This window comes from Natrix helvetica (assembly GCF_964273705.1).
Source record: "Natrix helvetica genome assembly, chromosome: 15".
NCBI classification, from domain to species: domain Eukaryota; kingdom Metazoa; phylum Chordata; class Lepidosauria; order Squamata; family Natricidae; genus Natrix; species Natrix helvetica.
The window spans coordinates 188,798-211,286 of record NC_138565.1 but is presented as its reverse complement, the minus strand read 5'-3'; the positions used below and the strand labels follow the sequence as shown (position 1 = coordinate 211,286).

General features: G+C 45.0%; 1 protein-coding gene across 1 annotated transcript in view; it reads left to right on the top strand.

Moving 5' to 3' along the window:
- Positions 1–22,489, top strand: part of LAMC3 (laminin subunit gamma 3) — a 62,557-nt gene that overhangs the window by 21,177 nt on the left and 18,891 nt on the right. The window contains exons 2-15 of the mRNA XM_081967527.1: positions 4,531–4,835; positions 5,477–5,607; positions 9,603–9,769; positions 10,737–10,925; positions 12,036–12,153; positions 12,257–12,355; positions 14,253–14,389; positions 15,200–15,316; positions 15,762–15,963; positions 18,175–18,287; positions 18,453–18,671; positions 19,725–19,913; positions 20,783–21,028; positions 22,022–22,175. Coding sequence (XP_081823653.1) covers positions 4,531–4,835; positions 5,477–5,607; positions 9,603–9,769; positions 10,737–10,925; positions 12,036–12,153; positions 12,257–12,355; positions 14,253–14,389; positions 15,200–15,316; positions 15,762–15,963; positions 18,175–18,287; positions 18,453–18,671; positions 19,725–19,913; positions 20,783–21,028; positions 22,022–22,175 — 2,386 coding nt within the window. The remainder of the gene's footprint in view (positions 1–4,530; positions 4,836–5,476; positions 5,608–9,602; positions 9,770–10,736; positions 10,926–12,035; positions 12,154–12,256; positions 12,356–14,252; positions 14,390–15,199; positions 15,317–15,761; positions 15,964–18,174; positions 18,288–18,452; positions 18,672–19,724; positions 19,914–20,782; positions 21,029–22,021; positions 22,176–22,489) is intronic.

The window sequence follows — 22,489 nt, the reverse complement described above, 5'->3', positions numbered from 1 at the left end:
GAGGTTCTCTCTCAACATAGTTTGATTGAGTAATAGTTGGAATGGACCTTGGAGGTCTTCTAGTCTAACCCTCTGCTCAAACAGGAGATCTTATAACGTTCCAGACAACTGGCTGTCCAGTCTCTTCTCCAAAACCTCCAGGGATGGAGCATCCACAACATCTGAAGGCAAGCTATTCTATGGTTGATTGTTCTCAAAAAATTGCTCCTTAGTTCTAGGTTGGTCCTCTCCTTGATTAGTTTCCATCATCAACCATTCATCATACATTTTAGCTTCCAGCCTCCTAATCATCTATTTTCTCCTCTCTCTCTCTCTCTCTCTCTCCTCTCTCCCCCATACTCACTCTCTCTCTCTCTCTTCTCTCTCTTGCTCTCTCCTTCATACTCTCTATATTCTTGCTCTATTACTCTCCCATACTCTCTCCTCTCTCTCTCTGTCTCTCTCCCTCTCCCTCCCTCTCTGCCTCCCTCCCTCTCAGACTCTCCCTCTCTCTTCCTCCCTCTCTCTCTCTTCCTCCCTCTCTCTCTCTTTCAAAAGAGAATCTTTCTCCGAGGGAAGCTGTTGTTTTCTCAGCCTCCTGTGACTTTGCCAACATCTGTTCCAAATTGAGAGAACTTCCTGCTTACGATGAAAAACCAGACAGAGGTTGCTGAGATCGGGGTCCAGATTCTTACACTTCCACTCTCTTGGCCTTCTCTTGGACCTCCTGGGAGGATGCTGCATCTCTTAGCTGTGACCTGGTGAGACCTTGAAGATTTTTCTGGAACAACCAAAATGAAAACTGTCAGACTGGAGCAATGTGGGAGTTATGAAGGCTGGCTGTTGGATCAAGGCTAGGAGTTTGTGGTGACTTCCTACAGGCCGAGCCAACAGGTCATTCAACATTTCTTCACATGTTTTAGTGGCTCTTATTGCTGGCTGAGTCCCTTCATGAAGGGTAACCAATTTTTAGAAAAGTTGACTTCTGAAAATCTCTGCTTCATTAAGGAGCACAAATAGCTGATGATGCCTCAGATCTTCATTTCAAAAGCTCAATGGAGACCAGTATGGGGCTTCAGATAAGACTCATCTCCCCACTTCTACAACCCACGGCTTAGGCCTGTACCAGAAAAGGTAGGGAAAGAAGGAAGGAAGGAAGGAAGGAAGGAAGGAAGGAAGGAAGGAAGGAAGGAAGGAAGGAAGGAAGGAAGGAAAGAAAATATTAGGGAATTAGTGCAACCCCGAGCTACTTTTCCGTGAATTTGAGCTTCTAACTTCCCATCCTCTTCTCCTTGTTTTTTCTTCTCATAGCCTTCTCCTCCTCTTCTCCTCCTTCTTTTTCATCTTCTCCTCCTCTTCTCCATCTTCCTCCTTCTCTCCTTCTCCTTCCTTTTCATCTCCTCCTCCTCTCCAAAAACATTGGCAAACCACTGTCTTTTCCCTTCATCCCCTCTTCCCTGCATCCCATAATAATGGCTGACAAAACTTAGCCGTTGGGTGCCTCCTTGGTGAAAACCAGAAACCCCTTCCTTCCTTCAGCATATTACCCTCTCTCTTCTCCTTCCTCCCTTCCTTTTTTCCCATAGCATATTACCCTTCCTTCCTTCTTTCCTTCCTTCCTTCTTTCCCATCGTACATTACCCTCCCTCTTCTCCTTCCTTCCTTCCTTCTCTTCTTCTCATCCATGGTAGGTGCTGACATTTCCCCTTGCCGGAATTGTTGGATAGCTCCCCACACTGAACCCTGCAGCCCTTTTGCGTCAGCTCCTCCTCTGCAGACAGTGTTCATATGGGTGCAATTAAGGCTTGTTTTAATCTTGCTTAAGAATAACTGCAATTTTTCCATAATCGTTTAGTCTCCTTAGTGCCTCGCCCAACAGCTAATTGTGCTATGTTGGACGTCATGCATGATGTTGCTCTTCATGGAGGGAGTCTTTCCTAAAATAATAGAGAAGAACAAGAAGAAGAGGAAGAACAAGAAAAAGAATTGGAAGAAGAAGAGGAAGAAAAAGAAGAGGAGGAGGAGGAAGAAGAAGAAGAAGAAGAAGAAGAAGAAGAAGAAGAAGAAGAAGAAGAAGAAGAAGAAGAAGAAGAAGAAGAAGAAGAAGAAGAAGAAGAAGAAGAAGAAGAAGAAGAAGAAATAATGATGCCTTGAGGCTGGTTTTAAAAGAAAGCAAACCAAACTCAGATTAAATGTCCTCTTTTCAAAAAAAAGAACCCAATCTGCTTCTGATTAGCGTTATTAAAGCAGGCACAGCTGGATGTAACATTGCAGTGGACAATGGCTTCTTTTAACCATGGTTTGTTGACCAGGCCCCCATGGCTTTCATTAACTCATGAACAATGGTTTCTCACCACAATTGTTAAGTTTGCAGAACACACTAAAAATTAACTGGAAAGCCCCGGGAACAGGAGATGAGTTTTAAAGTAACTTGTGAACATAATTCTTAAGAAGGCAGGTTAGAAAAATCTTGTTATGTCTTGTGTTTGATTGTCTAATATTGTTCACACTGGTTTAGTTCATATGAACCCAGTTAACCTGTTTATGGCTTTAATTTGTTTTCCTGTTGATAGGAAGATTGTCCTAAATCAACCAGACACATTGAATTTAGGAAACACACTTTGTCATGAAATTGCTTATCATCAGCATTAGAAATTACCTTTAGTTTTGCAGACATGAAAGTAAAATTTAGCTGATCTGATTTGTTTATAGGACATACAACACAGAATAACGGAGTTGGAAGGGACCTTGGAGGTCTTCTAGTTCAACCCCCTGCTCAAGTAGGGGGCCCTATACCATTCTGGACAAATGGCTGGCAGATCTCTTCTCAAAATCCTTCAGTGTTGGAGCATTTTCAACATCTGGAGGCAAATTGTTCCACTGGTTAATTGGTTACCATATATCTTCTCTCTTTCTTACATACTCTCTCTCTCTCTCTCCTCTCTCTCTCTCTCTCTCTTTCCCATACTCTCTTTCTTTTCTCTCTCTCTCTCTCTATTCCTTTCTCTCTATATATATTCTCTATTCTCTCTTACTCTCACACACACACACACACACCAAAGCCAGCAGCCACTTCTTCTTGCAAAATGGCTTTAATCTGCTTTAATCTGTTCTACTTTTCCTTCCCATTCTTCTCTGGCCAGGAATGGCAGAGACCAGTTGCTGCAACAACAGACATTTTCTTTGGACGGCTTTCCTTTGTTTGTTGATCTGGAGGAGAAGCTGGGGCAAAGCAATAAACATTACAGTTCAGATGGAAAAGATAGCGGTGGGAAAAGTAAATTTGCAGCTTGTTTTTGTTTTGTTTTTATATAGCCAGGAGGAGGTCGTGAGCTCAGCTTGTTGAGAAACTATGTCCAAAAACGGAAGAAGGAGGTGGCAATAAAAGTTGCTGGAATCTTCTGCTGATCTACTTTCCCAGTTCTCTGCCATCTGAACTCTGCCAGATTTTCCAAAATTCTTCAGCAAAATGTTGCTAGGAATGATGGGATCTGACATTCCAACACATCATAAAGGTGTCTGCTGTGGTTGTAAACATTGCTGGGTGCTGTTTCTCTCACAGAGAGAAGGTTTGACATAGTTTTCAAATTAAAAACCCATCAAAAAACATTCATGCAGAATTTCCACCAATTTGAGAAAACATCTCAGAGGGGGTGAATCAAACATTAGCATAACAAATCCCCGTGAGTGTGCCCGAGTAGACAGAGTACACTCAAGCCCTACAATCACAGAATAGAGCCAAGGTGGCGCAGTGGTTAGAGCCCAGCACTGCAGGCTACTTCAGCTGACTGATAGCTGCAGTTTGGCAGTTCGAATCTCATCAGGCTCACGGTTGACTCAGCCTTCCCTCCTTCCAAGGTGGGTAAAATGAGGACCCAGATTGTTTGGGGGGGGGGGGCAAGAGGCTGACTCTGTAAACCACTTAGAGAAGGCTGTAAAGCACTATGAAGTGGTATATAAGTAAGTGCTACTGCTATTGCTCTTCCTTTTCTCCTTCCCTTTTCTTTCCTTCCTTTCTTACGCCTTCCTTTCTTCTTTCCTTGCTGCCTTCCATCCATCCATCCATCCATCCATGGTGCACAGTAGTTGGAATGTAATATTGCATGCAGGGGGCGGGTGGAGCATAGGGAGGTGTGTTGCGACGGCCCGCAATCCATTTTTGCTCCTGCAGGGAGGCCTAAAATGGGACATGGGGGGGGTCACGTGCGCAAGGGGGGGACCGCAGGGAGTCACATGTGTGCATGCGCAGGGGGGATCCGCACAAGCATTGCGTTATGGGTGTGGGAGCGTGGGTGTGCAATGTTGCGTGCACAGTTTCAGCATGCAACAACAAAAAGGTTAGCCCTCACTGGTATAGGGTCTCCTGCTTGAGCAGGGGGTTGGACTAGAAGACCTCGAAAGTCCCTTCTAAGCCTATTATTCTGCGTTCTATAATAGCCTTGAATGGAGGAACTTGAAAAGATTCTCATCCTTCCTTGAATAATTTCCTTCCTTGAATTTAATAAAAAATTATCTTCTCCCCCCACCCCACCCCCTTTCTCCTCTCTTTAGGGAAGGCTTATGAAATCACCTATGTGAGGTTGAAATTCCACACCAGCCGTCCAGAGAGCTTTGCCATTTACAAAAGGAGCTGGGCCGAAGGACCGTGGATCCCCTATCAGTTCTATAGTGCCTCTTGCAAGAAGACTTACGGGAAGGCGGAGCGACAATTTTTGAGATCAGGAGAACACGAGCAAGTGGCCTTTTGCACGGATGAGTTCAGTGACATATCTCCTCTCAGTGGGGGAAATGTGGCTTTTTCCACCTTAGAAGGCCGGCCCAGTGCCTACAGTTTTGACCAGAGTCCACTCCTCCAGGTATTAAAACCTAGACAGGTAGAAAGATCCTAACTCGCGTTGCATCTGAGGGAAAGGAATTTCTGAAGCATGATATATAGAGATGTACTCAGTATGAGTGTGAGCTGGCTGCTTTGGTGACTCCATCCAGTAACCTCCTTCTCTGTTGTCCCTTTCTTTGTCCTAGCATCTTTCCCAGCATTAGACCCTCAGCCTTTCCCAGCATGAGGCTCTTCTCCAGGGAGTCCTTCTTCCTTCTTATTAGGTGGCCAAAGCATTTCAGGACCTGGCCTTCTAAAGAGCAGTCAGGGTTCATTTCCTCTAGGACTGACCGGTTGGATGGCCTTGCAGTCCAAGGGACTCACAGGAATCTTCTCCAGCACCAGAGTTCAAGGGCCTCCATTCTTTGGCGCTCAGCCTTCCTTATGGTCCAACCTTCACAGCCATCCGTTGCAACTGGGAAAACGCTCTAGTTTAGAAGCCTCCAAAACTCTTCTGTTGGTTTGGGAAAGACCAAATGAAAGACACGAAGAATTCATAATTCAGTCATGGCCATCTCCAGTTTAAAGGCTTTTGGATAGTAGACTTGATGTTCCTCAAGTCTTTTGAAAATGTTCATTCCAGACCAGTGAGTTGCGTTCAGTATTTCTATTATTCTGCAGGAATGGGTGACCTGTACCGATCTCTTGATTTCTTTGGATCGCCTTAACACCTTCGGGGATGACATCTTCAAAGATCCCAAAGTGCTCCAGTCTTACTACTACGCCATCTCAGACTTCTCCGTCGGGGGAAGGTAAGATGAAACTTTATAAGAGGAAGCCCCTGAGTAATTTTGGAGCGTGGGCATGAGGTAGCTTTTATTAATCGGAGAGAATATTTGCAACTCAGGGTCCCCTTTGGAGACCTTCTGACTAGCAACGTCAGTGGGGAGGCCAGATTCACTTAACAACTGTGCTACTAACAGAACCACTGATTCGCCAGGGTAATGACAATTTAATAGCTGATCAGTGCTGTAAGGCTGTAAACCGAGATGGTACGTGAGGATGAGTCAGCAGGGTTACTTCCACTTTAAGAAGCTGTCTATATAAGGAGGCCATGTGAAGGCGTCTCTCTCTCTTTCTCTCTCTCTCTCCTTGTGTTCTATCTCCATTGTAGTTCTCTGTGTTATAGTTGAAGATTGCTTTCTTGCCTAGTATTTGCCTAATACCTATACGTATAGATATATAGGTGAAACTTGAAAAATTAGAATTTGGGGTTTTCATGAGCTATAAGTCATAATCACAAATATGACACATCACGGCTTGAACTATCTTGCTTTGCATGTAATGAGTCTATCTCATATATTAGTTTCACCTTTTAAGTTGCATTACCGAAATAAATGAACTTTTGCACGATATTCTGGTTTTTCGAGTTTCACCTGTATATATAAGCCTTGTAGATAAACCACTGTTTAAAAGACAAAACCTCTCTGTACTCTGTACTTTTGCTCCTGGGGAGTCTCCAAGTAGTAGTCATACTGTGCACACTCTGACATGATTCACTTGACAATGGTGGTAAGAGAGGTCATAAAATGGGACATCACTCACTTAACAAACGTCTCGCTTAGCAGCATAACTTTTGGGCTTGATTGTGGCCGTCATTCAAGGGCCGCCTGTATGTATAATCTAGAATTACTACCTTTTTTCTTTTGATGTAAGGTGGGTCGTCTTTTGATTAATTGATTTTCTTGGTGAGGCCACATAAACAGGGAGGGAATTTCTCTACATTTATCTTTTTCTCATTCATGTTGAGAAGCCCTCCTCCTTGTTTTTAACCATATTAAATCTACCGTAGCATTTTTCCCCCCACTTGAAACCTGAAATGCAGTACCTTCTACCCCGGTTTTCAGAAAAGTGCTCTTCACGTAAAGATTATGTCTCTCTCATTTGAGGGATTGAAATTTTACGCGGCGTGCATGTCGGAGGATAGCGGAAATAATCCACCAGGGCCCGGTTAAATCATATTTAAGCAGAAACGTTCAATAAAACGTGTCTGGGAAGATGCTCCTTTAGCTGACAGTGAGGGAGACATTCTATCCCTAGATTTGATTAGGGAATAAGGCATTAAAATGTGATTAAAGTGCTATAATGCACAATTAAAGTCTATCTGAAATAATGTTTTAAAAAAGCGCAGAAGTTCAGCCAAATGAAGGAAGTCTAGTTAGAGGAGACATCCAGCCGGTTAAAATACCTTAACTTACAAGCGTTCATTTAGTGACTGTTTGAAGTTACAACGGCGCTGCAAAAAGTGACTCAGTTTTTCACACTTAATGACCGTTGCATCCTCAAAATCCAGGCGCGTGGCAAGTGGCCTGTATGTTTGACGGTCGCCGTATCCCCAGGGTCGTGGATGTCCCCTTTTCCGACCTTCCCAACTGGCCTCCAACAAGCAGAGTAAATGGGAAGCACAGTTTGGTATAGAATAACGGAGTTGGAAGGGACCTTGAAGATCTTCTAGCCCAACCCCCTGCTTAGGCAGGAAATCCTACACCACTTCAGACAAATGGATATCCAACATCTTTAAAACTTCCAGTCTTGTAACAATCACTACTTCTGGAAGCAAGTTGTTCCACTGATTAATTGTTCTCACTGTCAGGAAGTTTCACGTTAATTCCAGGTAGCTTCCCTCCTTGATTAGTTTCCACCCATTGCTTCTTGTCCTGCCCTCAGGTGCTTTGGAGAATAGCTTGAATCCCTCTTCTTTGGGGCAGCCCCTGAGATATTGGAAGACTGTTCTCATGCCCCCCCCCCCCTCCCCAGTACTTCTCTTCACTAGACCAGCCATGCCCAGTTCCTGCAACCGTTCTTCATATGTTTTGCCTCCAGTCCCCTAATCATCTTTCTTTGCTTACCATCTGCATGATCCCCTTAACAGCCTGCAGTGATTCACTTAACAACAGTGGGCATGAAATGGGGGAAAACTCACTTAGCAACTGTCTTGCTTACCAGCAGAATTGTTGGGCTCGATTGATATCGTACGTCGAGGGCTCCCTGGGGTGGAAATTACAATTTCTTTTTTTCTCCACTAAGTTAATGATTTCCCCGCTAAGCCCCATCATCTTTCCCATTCATAAAATTGATGAAACAGTGGCTATTTTTAATGAAAAGGGCTCCTTTTTATTTTTCATGAAAAGGACTCCTTGCCAGAGTCTTTTTTTAATATATTCCGTGGTTTGCTCCGCTTGGGAAAAGAGGATATATATTTTCTTTGGATTCTTAGGTGGTCTCGGCATGCCGTCAGGATTTTAAATGAGGTGTGTTACACCTTGCAAATTGAATATGATGGACCCTTTCCCTTGGTGCAGGGAGAAGAAAGGGAGATATTCCCCAGAGGTCTGCCCTGAATATATCTATCTATCTATCTATCTATCTATCTATCTATCTATCTATCTATCTATCTATCTTTCTTTCTTTCTTTCTTTCTTTCTTTCTTTCTTTCTTTCTTTCTTTCTTTCTTTCTTTCTTTCGTTTCTACCTTGCTAATTTTCACTGCCTGTGGCTTAGACGGAGTCCTGAATTGTGTGGAGAAAAGGAAAAATATTTCTTATCAAATCCTAACCAGACCACCCTGGTTTTATTACTCAGTCATCTTAAACAGCTGGGACTTTTTAATCAGCTGGAAAGGCTAACGGCCCCTAGACCGAAGTAGGGGTCAGAGTGATGTTCTGCGTAGAGGAGGCCATGCCACACAACTTGATTTGTGTTGCTGGTCTCCAAGCTTGCTGATTGCGTCTCCCGGATTAAGGGAGGACATTATGAAAGAGGACGCGTTGTAGAAATTGTGTGTGCGTGGCCATTGCCCTGAGGTTTAATCCAGGGAGGTAGTAACTAATGTGAGAAGGAATGTTCTAGTTCTCCTACTCAGAGGCATAGTGGTTATATTATAGCATGTTGGGATTATGTAAAGCTTCATAGTGCTTTACAGCACTCTCTGGGCAGTTTACAGAGTCACAATCTTGACCCCCCCCCAAAAAAAAAACAATCTGGGTCCTCATGTTATCGACTTTGGAAGGATGAGTCAACCTTGAGCTGGTCAAGGTCGAACTGCTGGCAGTGGACAGAGTCAGCCTGCAATACGGCATTCTAACCACTGGACCACCACGGCTCAGATTAGATGGAGGGATGGATAGATAGACAGACAGACAGACGGATGATAGCCAGACAGATAGACAAATGGCTGTCCAGTCTTTTTTTAAAAGCCTCCAGTGAAGGAACACCCACAACTTCTGAAGGCAATTATACTCAGTGGTATAAAAAAGAAATGGCACATCAGTTGGAGGAGAACAATGATTAAAGTATTGGAATAAATTGGTGGAGTAGGAGTAGGATAGGTTGGAGTAGTGCTGGAGCAGAATGCTAGAATAGATCGGAATGGCCTGGAGTAGGAATAGTTTGGTGTTGGTTGGAATAAGAATAAGTTGGAATAGAAAGAAATAAGTTGGAGTAGAAATGTTGGAGTAGTAGGTTGGAGTAGCCATTGGAGTTGGAGGAGGTTGGAGTAATGTTAGAAAAGAAAGAGGACGGAATAGTCTTCCAGTAAATGGTGTTGGAGCAGGAGCATTCAAGAAGACTGAGCCATTCATTAAAGAGTGGGAGGAAAATGGCAAGACCTAATCCATGGGGCGGGGGGGGGGGGATCCAGCCATTGTGACTGTGATTTCCACTGTGACCGAGCACATATGGCCCTCCAACACACCCAGGAGTAGTGGGGCCACCAATCTCAAAGATCTACCTCTTGTATCTTTGCCAGATGCAAGTGTAACGGCCATGCCAGTGAATGCATCCCTAATGAAGAAGACCAACTGGTTTGCCTCTGTCAACACAATACTACTGGGGTAGACTGCAATATGTGCCAGCCATTCTACCAGGACCGTCCCTGGGCAAGGGGTACCGCTGAGTCAGCCAACGAATGCCTTCGTAAGTCCTCCTGGCTCGTTTTTAAGTTCAACTCTTACAAGCAGCTCATTCCCACCAACATGTATCCCCTCACACGCAAAGCAGGGCAAAATTGTCTGTCGGCATTGAGTCAATCACAATGGGCTTCAGGGATAGGATTCTGCAGTCAGAAAACCCTCCAACACATCATGATTTCATTTCTCAGCATATGTCATTATTTTTAACTGTTTAAAACTTTTTCCAGTATCGATACCCCTTCTGCCCGTTTTTAACTTTCAATTAACCAAAAGGATGTATTGCCAGGCAACAATTTTTGAGTTACTTCATAGCCGCTAACTTAAAGAAAGAAAAAAAAACTTTAAAAAATCCAAGACTCATTGCTCCTGTGGGAATTGAAATTTCCAGGCTGTTCAGACCAGTCTTGTTCGCAAAAGTTGTATCCACTGCAGCATCCTGACTGTTCTGTGGTCGTGACTTCCGGCACTCCTTGCTAGCTTCCCATATGAAATGTCAATAGGGGAGGTCAAAAGTCATTCCTATTGCTCTCTTGCTGACCTATGGTGATTATCTCTTTTGGGAAGGAAATATTGACAAAGGATGACCCAATGCTCATAGATTGTCTAATACTATCTTCAAATACAGTGGTACCTCGGTACTCATCATTAATTGATTCTGGGAGGCACAATGAGTACCAAAAACAAACATTTTTTTTTCCCAAAAGGAATAATGCAGTGAGTCACAAGGCAGCCGACACCAACAAGTTCGGCTTTTTCATTGAGCACGATGAGTATCAGTGCAAAATATATATATATATGTCAAAATGCATTGAGCCCAAATTTGCTGAGTTTCAAAAACAGTTGAATACCACTGTAAAAGAAACAGGATAATTCCCTGCCATCAAGGACCTTACAGTCTGAAGTTGGTCAGCAAGGCTTAGCTTCACGAGAATAAAAACAGCCTATGATGCCCTTCTCCTGTCTCTATCCAGCGTGCAACTGTCATGGTAGATCGGAGGAATGCTACTACGACTGGGAACTGTACCGGCGCACCGGGCATGGTGGTCATTGTGTGAATTGCTGGGACAACACTGCCGGACCCCACTGCGAATACTGTCGGCCAAATTTTTATCGTTGGGATGATGAAATGGCGTGTCAGCCCTGCAATTGCAACCAAGCAGGTAGGGTGGTGGGAAGAGGGCACAATACTTTTATATTACCTGGAAAGGTGAACAGCCAAGGGAAATAGTAACGTCATTAATCTCCCACAAGAATTCCAACCCAATAGAAATGAAAAACACATTCCTTTTTATTTGCATGTCATAGAACCCTAAGCTTGGAAGGGAACGCGGGACTTTCCAATTCGAAGCAGGAAACAGAGTAATGGTGTCCAGACCTTGCTGGAAACTCTGTAGTGATGGAGCCTCTACATTTCAAGAGGGAGGCAAATCCTTTTGCCTTTTTTCTGCTTCTCACTCTTTTCTTTCTTAAATGGGGGGGGGTTCCCCAGATTTAATCAAGACTGGATGGACATTGAAATCTAAATTGGGTAATCTTGTTTTTGCTACTGTCTTCTGATTATTGCTTCTGTCTTCTTTCCTCTGTCTTCTTATTCCTCTGTCTTCTCATTATTGCACCTGCTTCTCATTATTACTTCTGTCTTCTTCTTATTCCTTCCATTGTCTTCTTATTCCTTCTTGTTGTGGCCTGCCAATGGCTAGCAGAGCTGGATGCAGATTCAGACAGTGAGGAGGTTGGGGAGGAACATGGGCCAGTCCTGGAGTCTGGGGAAGGCTCTGAGGAGGGCTCTGTGTCGGAGGCAGAGAGGGGGCCAGGGCCGTCTGACAGTTATCAGCTGCCTTCGGAGTCAGACCTCAGTGGGGCAGAGGAACAGCTGGAGCCTGTTCCCATTGTGCGCATGTGCAGTGTGGCCAGACGAAGGGAAGAGCTAAAGAACAGGGGTCGACTTGGGAGAAAGGCCACAATGTGGATGGTGAATGGCCCCTCCCAGAGGAAATAAAAGAGGAGCGAAAGGGGAGTGGAGTTTGCAGGAGACCATTAGTTCATTCCTCTATTCTTGTCAAGTATTGCGGCATCTGAAAAATATCTGCCTGGCCACTCTCCAAGCCTGATAAAGGTCAGTAATTGTGAACTATCTTGAAAGATGGTGGGCGAGGAAAGACTTTGCTGGAGAGGGATTCACTGTCAATTAAATAAAAGGGGTTTATCGGGACGAGGACTTGGCTTTGTTCTGCTGGGGAAGCCTAGTCACAATGCTTCTGTCTTCCTAGGTTCTTTGAATCCTCAGTGCGATGCTGCAGGGAAGTGTGAGTGCAAAGCGACAGTGACAGGCTGGAAGTGCGAGCGATGCCAGGAAGGCTTCCACTCCCTGAATGAAGGAGGGTGCAGGTGAGTAACAAGGAAGTAAGAATGGAAAAGTCATCAGCTCTTTTGTGGAACGTGTAGCTGCTGCTATGAAATCGCCTGCCCACTTCTGGCTTTGTTTTTGCAGACCTTGTGCTTGTAACTCCGCTGGCAGTCTTGGGATGTGTGACCCCAATTCAGGGCACTGCAGGTGCAAGAAGAAAGTGGAAGGGTACCTGTGCAACAAGTAAGTGGAATGTTTGAAAACTGAAATCTCTTCTCTTCTTCTTTTTCGCCTACCTCTCTTTTCCTCTTCATAAATAACTTGAAATAATCTGTTGTTTTCTTCATGTGGTTTCCATTGATGCTGTTGAGCACAACAGTTTTTAAATATGTAAGTAAATAGACACAGAGGCAACCATTATCCAAAACATCCCTCATTGCATTGCCAAACTTTGATGGAAAAAGGTGAAATTTTGGGAGTGCAATTTAGAATTTTAAAACAGCCATGAGAGAATGAGAATGCAAGTACTGAACATTGGAGATACAATGTATTTTTTCCTATCTAATGTTTTCTTCCATATTTTTTTCACCACAATACCAGACATTCTCCTGGTTGTAAGAGTAAATCGTGAAACCCTCTCCATAGCCGAAAACATAGTGTACCTCATTTACATTTAACAAATTGTGAATGCTAGACACTGGAAGTGTTTAAGATGTTGGATAACTCTAGGCAGAAGGTTGGACTAGAAAACCTCCAAGGTCCCTTCCAACTCTGTTATTTTATTCTGTTCTGTTCTAGTCTATTCATTCTGTTCTATTCTATTCTAAATAGGCACACCAAGTCCTAAATTAATAGTCCAGATTTGAACAATAGCTGGGACTTGATAGGAAGGGACCAAACCAAGTGGCCTCAAACTATTATCCATCCATCCCTTGTTAGAACAACATCTTCTAACTGTGTGGAGCTGTCCAAGGTCCTGAAACATGGCACCATTTCACCAGTTTAAACCATCCGCTGATCTTTCTTGAGGACTTTCTTTGGTCTGTAGAGGTTCTCATTGAAATTTTGGGACCTGGATTTTCCCCAATAATAGCTCCCACATACCCACTGCCCCTGTGTAGAATGAAGGAGGGTTACTACTCTCAGTAAAAGTTGTATGTCAGGAGAATGATGACGCCGAACTACAGGTTTATGAGATCCTTATGTGATGAAGACTCAGTGCAGAGAAGAAAGAAGACAAGTGGTGGATCACCATCATGGACTCCCATCAGAGAGGCCCTCATTAGAGGGGGGGGATCAAAATCAAAGAAATAGATAATTGGATCAAATAGTTAAGAAAACTGACAATATTCACCATTTAATAGTTGAACTAATTGTTGGCATCCAGATTATTTCTGGAACATCATGAACTACTTAATGTCCCACATAGTTCCTCTTACAAAATTGCACTCTCCCCCCGCCCCTCTCTGTCTCCCTGTCTCTCTCCCCTCTGTCTTTCTCTCTCTCTCTCTCTCTCTCTCTCTCTCTCTCTCTCTCTCTCTCTCACACACACACACACACACACACACACACACACAAATAGCTGGAACATCTGGTCAGGGAAAAAGACAAAAACCTCTCAACTTCTTTAACATTTCATCCTAAGAACAGAACAGAACATTGTTTTCCATTTCATTTTTATGGGCAAGTCAGCTCCCTTCTCCACAAGCAAAGTTTCATCTACTCGCCTCATTTATTTTGTGGGGAAAAAAACCAAATGTTCTTTTGCACGGGTAGGAGCTATTCCCATTCCAGAGGCTGAAATTTTACTTAGCCAACTCTTCCCTGTTTGTTGTTTTTATTTAAAGGAATTTGAACAAAATGCCCTTGGAAGACAAACCCGAGGAACTAAATCATAATAAATCAAATCAAATCTGCTGGGTGATAGAGCTTGTGGCAGCTCTCAAAAGAGGAATTCCAAGCCAAATTGATGATTTGGTGTTTAGAGATTGTCCACTTACCTTGTTGTTGTTGTTAACAGTCTTCTTTTCTTCCTTTGGATGGGGCAGCGGACTTTTAACTTTATAAAGAAAAGGCCCTGCTTTCCATGAAAGCTGTTTTCTTCCCAGAAGGAGCCTCATTCGAAGTTTTGTTCACACAGATGTCAGCCTGGCAGTTTTAACCTACAACCTCACAACCCAGAAGGATGCACAAGTTGCTTCTGCTATGGACACTCAACCGTCTGCGCAACAGCTCCAGGGTACGAAGTCCGTGAGATTGTCTCCGACTTCAGGCTAGGTAGGTGGGCAAATAAAACCTTCCCAATTCCTCCATATAATTGGATGTAGATACTCCATGGCAGATTGCGTCTCCTATCTGGAGCTTGGTCTCCTGCCCAAGTTTTGATCCTGTTGTGCCCCGCCAGCGGCCACTGGAGCTGGCAGCAAAGTCTGAGAGTGTGAGAGGAGTTTGGGGAGGGACCTGGGCCAGGTTCCCCTGGGGGGCGGAGGGAAGCTCAGACGAGGGCTCTGCGTTGGAGGCAGAGAGGGAGCTAGACAGCAGCGAGGCAAGGGAACAGCTGGAGCAGTATGTGAATGTGCACGTCTGGATCATTCCTGGTTCCCTTTAAAAAAAAAAAAAGCTTTGTATAAGTGAGGCCACATACAGCTTTGCTTTTAGAAACAAACGGACACAACGTTTGTGTGTGTGTGTGTGTGTGTGTGTGTGTGTGTCCACGGATGGAGTGTGAAACGCCACCCTATTAAAATCCATCCTGATTATATTTAAAATGGAATGTGAATTGCCACATTAATTTTAATGCATTCTTGGGTTTGTAGCAGAATTAACCTTTGCCTCTGTTTAGCATGGAAAATTCAACCTTTTTCTGCTTGGCCGCTTAAGGGCAACATTTTTTAAAGCGCGGGGATAATTGTATTTTTTTTTTAAAAAAAATAAAAATAAAAGTGTTGCAGTCTTTGTGTGACATGTAATTAAAGATGCAATCTTTTCTGCTCTCCTTGAGTAAGGATGCTAAGGATCGGTTTAGACTAGAGGAATGTGGTCATGCTATTTCTCCCCCCCCCTCCCCCCCATTTTTTTAAAATCCAGGACTTGATGGCTGGAAAGCAGATAACTCAGCTGGGAAAGTGGTTTCACTACGCTGGGATGAAGACGTCGTATTCGTAGACCAAAATGAACAGGAGGTGACTGGGTTTAAGGCACCAGGTAAGGCAGCTCCTTGCTAAACCAATAGGTGCGGTTGGAAGCGATTGATACAGGTAGTCCTTGACATATAACAGTTCATTGAATGGCCATTCGAAGTTCCAACAGGGTGACTTACAGCCGTTTTTCAATAGGAATATAAAATGGAATAGAAGTGGAATAGCATAGCACAGAACAGAATAGGAATAGAAGCTGGAAGGGACCTTGGAGGTCTTCTAGTCCAGCCCCCTGCTTAAGCCTACACCATCTTACACAAGTGACTGTCCTCACTGTTATTATCTCGCTTATCAACAGAAATTTTGGGCTCAACTGTGGTTTTGTAAGTCAAGCACAATCTGTAATTTCTGGAATATATATGTATGTACGTACGTATGTATGTATATATAATTATATATTTATATATAATTCTTTTCTGTCTGTTCTTGGCTTGGCTCTCTACTCTGCTTAGAGAAATTTCTAGGTGATCAGCGTTTTAGCTATGGCCAGCTTCTCTCGGCAGTCCTTCACTTCGGAGACAACTCAAGCGATGTTTCTTCTCCTACCGTCCAGTTAATTCTGGAAGGGAACGGGGTCTCTTTATCAGCGATACACGAGAACCCGGAAGAAAGAGGGAACGAAATTCCATGCAACGAACGGATCGTGTCCTTCAGGTATCAGCCCGCTTTGATTCTCAGCTTGGTTGCAAAGATAAATTGTGTTGTTTTTCCTTTGTGGCTCTTCATTTCAAGAAAATGCATAGATGTAGCTACCCCATTAAAGCTATAAATAGCAGATGGAAATTATTATTCCAGACTATTCTAGATCTGGGAAAATCTAATGAGGGGCGTTCACTGTTCTGTGGTTTTAAAACTGAGTTTTGCCATGCCTAAATGGAAGCTTTGCTGTGCATACTAAACAGTTTTGTTTAAAACAGCCAATAAAATGGCTTGTAAAAACCATCACTACATTCAGGGTTATAGGCTGAGAGACACAGCAGCAAAGGAAGGGATATGGGGAGGGGAAAAGAAAGAAAAAATAGAATTAGCTGAAAACTTAGATCTTAAGATGGGAATCATTCTGGGTTATTAGAAATTAAAAAGACACTTGCTCCTGGGGAGGAAAGCTATGGCAAACTTAGACGCATCCTAAAAAGCAGAGAGATCACCCTGCCAACAAAAGTGCCCATGGTCAAGGCTGTGGTTTTCCCAGTTGCAATGGATGGCTGTGAAGGTTGGACCACAAGGAAAGCTGAGTGCTAAAGAATCGAGGCCTTTGAACGGTGGCGCTGGAGAAGACCTGACGGCAAGGCCATCCAACCGGTCAGTCCTAGAGGAGATCAACCCTGACTGCTCTTTAGAAGGCCAGGTCCTGAAGAGGAAACTCAAATACTTTGGCCACCTAATGAGGTCTCACTGTAGAAGAGCCTCATGCTGGGAACGATGGAGGGCAAGAGAAGAAGAAGGGGACGGCAGAGAAGGAGGTGGCTGGATGGAGTCAGCAAAGCAGCCAGCGTGAGCTTCAATGGACTCCAGAGGATGGCAGAGGACAGGAAGGCCTGGATGAATGTTGTCCATGGGGTCACAATGGGTCAGACACGACTTTGCAACTAACAACAACAACAACAATAATAATAATTCTGGGTTAAATAAAACTAGAATTAGATGGTTAGATGAGAAGTAAAAAAAAAACACTTGGGAATGTCTACCAAAAACTTTCTTAGATTTCTCAGCTCCAAAACTGCTAATAGGTAAACCTTGACTTAAAACCTTTCGTTTAGTGACCATTCAAAGTTGCAGCAACACTGGAAAAAAGTGACTTACGGCCATTTATCCCATGACCATTGCAGCCTCCCCGTAATCACATGATCCAAAAGGCAAAAGCTTGGAAGTTGGCTGTTCTGACCGAGGCTTCCTGCGAAAGCATAAATCACAATCTTAGCCCCCCAAAACCCTCTTTAATTTGTACAGCTGTGAATCACGGTCATTCACAGTCCGCACGGCTTCACAAAGAGTCTGTGAAGAGTCCGACAGATGTCTGCTCAAGTTGCCACAGTCTTTCAGGGGAATGTTGACAAACACCCACCTTTATCTCCCTGGGAATGCTGCCAGAGACCTAATTGCCAAATGCAGAGCAAGGCCAGACTTAGCACAGAGCCAGAACAAAACTTTTCAAAGCTTGAACCGGCCAGATGAAATAGCTGCTTTCTGGAAAAGCTCACATCCCATTTGCTCCTCTTTTATGTCTTATGGGGGGGGGGGGTGGCAATCATCTCCAAGCCTTATTCCCAAGTCAATCCTTTTCTCTTAATTGTTCTTGCCTTCTGGCAGCTCTGCGCATGCGCACACTGGGAACAGTCTCCCCATGTTCCTCTGCCTCGCTGATAGCAGATTCCAGAGGCAGCAAGTAACTACCAGATGGCCCTGGCCCCCTCTCTGCCTCCAACACAGAGCCCTCGTCAGAGCCTTCCCCAGACTCCAGGACTGGCCCAGGGTCCTCCCCAACCTCCTCACTGTCCGAATCTGCTGCCAGCTCCAGTGGCCGCTGGCATGGGTCACAACAGGCAGGGTTTTTTTTTAACAAAGTAATAACCACGCCGGTTGCTGCAATATCCTTGATGTTGTTCAATTAACTCTAACCGCTGCTGGCAAACAGCAGGATGAGTTGATCAATGCTACATCTTTTTCTTTGTGGAAAGCTATAAATATCCAGAGAACAGCAAGGGTCGTAGTTTCAGCAGAGGAGGATTAAAGGTTTTCATTTAAACACACACAAACATACGCACACGCACACCTACACTTAGTTTGAGCAAGGATCTGTCAATCCTTCAGGTGACTTTTCTGCAAGTTTTGTCTGATTACAGTTCCTGGGTCGGTTTGTCTTAGGTTGCACGAGGCAGAAGAAGCCATGAATTTGGTCCTGTCGCCTTTCCAGTTTCAGCGCATGCTTTCCAATCTGACGAAGCTTTGGATCCAAGTTAAAAGTAAACCCAGATCAGGTAAGCGGAAACTCCGAAGAAGGTTAAATCTCATTTAGTTTCAGGGAGAAAAATGAAACTTTTCTGGCGGGCCACAACGAGAACTCCCATTTCCTTCACTATGCATGGATGGAAGGCAGGTGAGTTTTCATTCTCACTCTAAAACCTGCATTTCTTCCTCTACAGGCAGAATTGCGCTAAAGGAAGTTCGCCTGGCCTCTGCTCGTCCCGGTTTCTCCCGGCGGGCTCCGTGGGTGGAAGAATGCCTCTGCCCGCAGGGGTTCCAAGGCCGATTTTGCGAGTTGTGCGCTCCGGGTTACAAACGGGCAATCGCTTGGGGCGGGCCGTTTGCAAGTTGCATGCCTTGCACCTGCAACCAGCACGGGAGCTGCGATCCCAATTCTGGTGAGCGTGAAGTTTTTTTCCTTCTCCTCTTTATCCCAAAAGGCAACTGGACTTTCTGGCTTTTCTTTGAAGATGCTTTGCTTCTCATCCAAGAAGCTTCTTTGGCTTCGTCTTCTTCGTCTTCAAAGAAAAGCCAGAAAGTCCAGTTGCCTCTTGAAAAAAGCACCTTTAGGGACTCTTATCTGACTGTTCTCTAAAACTACATTAGCAGGCTTTTGCCAGAGTCTGAAGGCACAAATCTCCCACTGTCTCTTTTAAAGCCAGAGAAACTAGGGAGGGTTCCTTTATTGAGCCTCTTTCTCTGCCCCTTATGCAGCTCTGGGCCTCCCTCCCTCCCCCTGTCTCTCCCTCTCTCTGTGTGAATTTCTCTCTCTGTCTCTCTCTCTCTCTCTCTCTCTCTCTCTCTCTCTGTCTTTGTCTCTGTCTCTCCCTCCATCTCTTTCTCTCTCCCTTTCTCTCCCCCCCTCTCTCTCTTTCTCTTTTTCCCTCCCTCCCTCCCTCCCTCCCTCCCTCCCCCTCCCCTCCCTGCCTCCTCCCCTCTCTTATCTATTATCTACCTTAATAGAGTTTTTGAAGTCTCAAGTTACAAAGCTCTCACCTCTTCCTTTACAACCCAAGAAACTAGGGAGGGTCCCTTCTGAAAGGTTCCCTGTTTGCGCCTTTCCTTTTCTCAACTCCTCTCTCTCTCTCTCTCCCTCTCTCTCTTATCCGACCATTGCCTAGTCTGCAGCAATTCCACCTATCTCCCAGGGGCCATTCTCACAGATTATTAATGTCAGCCACAATAAAGCAGTTCAAATGACTAGGAGAATTTTGTTTATCATTCCCTACAAGAATCTGAACCACAAACAGTCGAAGCAAATTGGCGGTTGATAATAGTCGACAGAATTCTGGATTTAGATCTGTTGTGAGCATGAAGGGATTTGAGACTGATAACACGTTTGACCCCTCCCTCCAGTTCAGCCGGGACATCTCCTGCATTTATACTTCCTAAGGCCTTTCCTTTCTGAGAAAGTTTTTCTTCCTTCCCTCCTCCCCCTCCTCCTTCCACAGGCATCTGCCAATGTCTTCACAACACCGAAGGACCCGCTTGCGAGCGATGCGCTGTGGGGTACTATGGCAACCCTTTCCTTGGCCAGCCTGATGACTGCCAATCTTGCCCGTGTCCGGGGCAAGGGCCTTGCGCAACCATGCTGGACAGCGAAGAAATTGTCTGCATGCACTGTCCCCCGGGACAGAGAGGTGGGTAGTCTCACAGCAGGGCACCATGCCCCCTTACCCAAAGGGCAAGCAACACTGGCCCAAACACAATGCTCACCGAGTGAAGTGGTATTGTTGTGGCCCATCGGCAGCCAGCACAGCTGGCAGCAGATTTGGACAGTGAGTAGGTTGGGGAGGAACCTGGGCCAGTCCTGGGGGGCTGAGGAAAGCTCAGACGAGGGCTCTGCATCGAAGGCAGAGAGGGAGTTAGGCAACAGTGAGGCAGAGGAACAGTTGGAGCCTATTCCCAGTGTGCGCATGCGCAGAGCTGCCAGAAGACAAGGACAACTAAGAAAGCAGGGTCATCTTAGGAGTAAAGCCACACCTTGGAGGTGATTGCCCCCCCCCCCATAGGAAACAAAAGAGGAGCGAATGGGGAGTGGAGTTTGCAGGAAACAGTTCATTCCTTCGGTCGTTTCAAGAGTGGAAAGTTCTGTTTGTGACTATAAGAGACTCTGGGCCAAGGGTTGCCTTGCCCTGCGGTTGGAAACTAGTTCTCTGGCAGCTCTCCCAGCGAGATAAGTTCCGTGTGGATAAACATCCCTCTGAAAGACTGTTTCACTAAGCCTTGCGGACCGGGAAGGAAAGGAATTTGTGTAAATAAAAGGGGTTTTTGCCAGGATCCAGACTTCATGCTTTCTAAGGAAGCCTAGGTCAGAACAGGTATATAAGTTTAAGTGGTTTCGCTATTGCTGTTCTGATCATTATTACTCTGTTGCTTTGCATGTACACTGAGAGCTTCTGCACAGGAGCCAAATCCCTTGTGGGTCCAATCACACTTGGCCAATAAAGTATTCTAATTTATCATCATCCTCAATTATCACCGAAAATGTTCTGTTTGTGTTTCTCAGGTCGCCTCTGTGAATTATGCGACGATGGTTTCTTTGGGGATCCCCTGGGAAAAAATGGAAGGCTGCGTCCTTGCAAGAGCTGCGATTGCCGTGGCAACACGGACCCCAACGCAGTGGGCAATTGTGACACTTTCACCGGCCGTTGCCTACGCTGCTTGTACAACACTGCAGGGGAGCATTGCGAACGGTGCCAAGAGGGCTTCTATGGAAACCCTTTGGCTGCCAACCCAGCCACCAAGTGTGCGTGTAAGTTCCCCAGCTAAACCTGAGGACCATCCCAAAGGTTTCTAAGGTGGGGTGGGAGGGTCAACAGCACGATCGGCGGTGGGCATTCAAAAATTTTGCTACCAGTTCTGTTGCCTGGGCGTGGCTTGGTGGGCGTGGCTTAGTGGGTGTTGCAGGGGAAGGATACTATAAAATCCCCATTCCCTCCCCACCCCACTAACCTGTTCTCCGTTCTCCAGTGCAGGGCAACAGAAGAGGACCCAGGCGATCAGCTGGGACTCGGGAGACAGTGAATAGATAGTTCTCTGAACTACTCAAAGTTTCCGCTACCGGTTCTCCAGAACTGTCAGAAGTGGCTGAATACCACCTCTGGATTAAATCAAGACACCATTTTTTTTTTAATCTCAAGAGTAGAACAGAATAATAGAAATGGAAGGGACCTTGGAGGTTTTCTGGTCCCATCCCCCTGCTCAAGCAGGAGCCCCTATACCATTCCCAAACAAACGTTCATACGGTTTCTTCTTAATAGCCTCCAGGGATGGAGCAGCCACCAACCTCTGTAGGTCAGCCATTCCATTGATTAAAAGTTACTTAACCGTTGTCTTGCTTAGCAAATTGAAATTTTGGGGTCAATTGTGGTCGTAGGTTGAGGACTACCTGTATAACAAGACAAGAAACTATGGAAACTAACCAAGGAGAGAAGCAGCCTAGAACTCACTTCCTAATGGTGAGAACAATGAATCAGTGGAACAGAAGTTGCCTCCAGAGGTTGTGGGTGATCCATCCCTGGAGGCTTTTAAGAAGAACCTGGACAGCCGTTTGTCTGAAATGGCATAGGAAATCCTGCTTGAGCAGCGGGGTTGGACTAGAAGACCTCCAAGGTCCCTTCCAGCTTTATTCTGATTGAACTATGCAGGGTTATTTTATTTTTTTTAGCCAGTTTTGCATTTCAGCATCATGTTATTTCTCCTTCTCCCACACGTTCTTTCTCTCTTTTTATTGCTTTCTTCTTAGCCTGCAGCTGTAACCCTGATGGCTCTACTCACGGACCAAAAACTTGTGATCCAGTTTCGGGACAGTGTCACTGCCTTCCCAATGTAACTGGACGAACGTGTACCCAGTGCCTGGAAGGCTATTTTGATCTACAGCCAGGGGTGGGGTGCAGAAGGTAACAGGTGTGGGATTGGGAAGGGGGAGAAGGTTCCAAAAAAAGGCAGAAGCGGGGGACATAACCCAGCTTCCTTCCAATGGGTGATTTTTGATGCATTGGGATTATGACTTGGTTCTCCAGAGTTTTCAACCTTAGCAAGTTTAAGATGAGTGGACTTCAACTTCCAGGATTCTCCAGCCAGCATGCTGAATGAAGGATTCCAAGAGTTGAAGTCCATGGGGAATTCCGAGTATTGAACGCAAACATACTGCCTGTGGAATTCTGGGAATTGAAGTCCACACCTCTTAATGTTGCCCAGTTAAAGAAAGTAG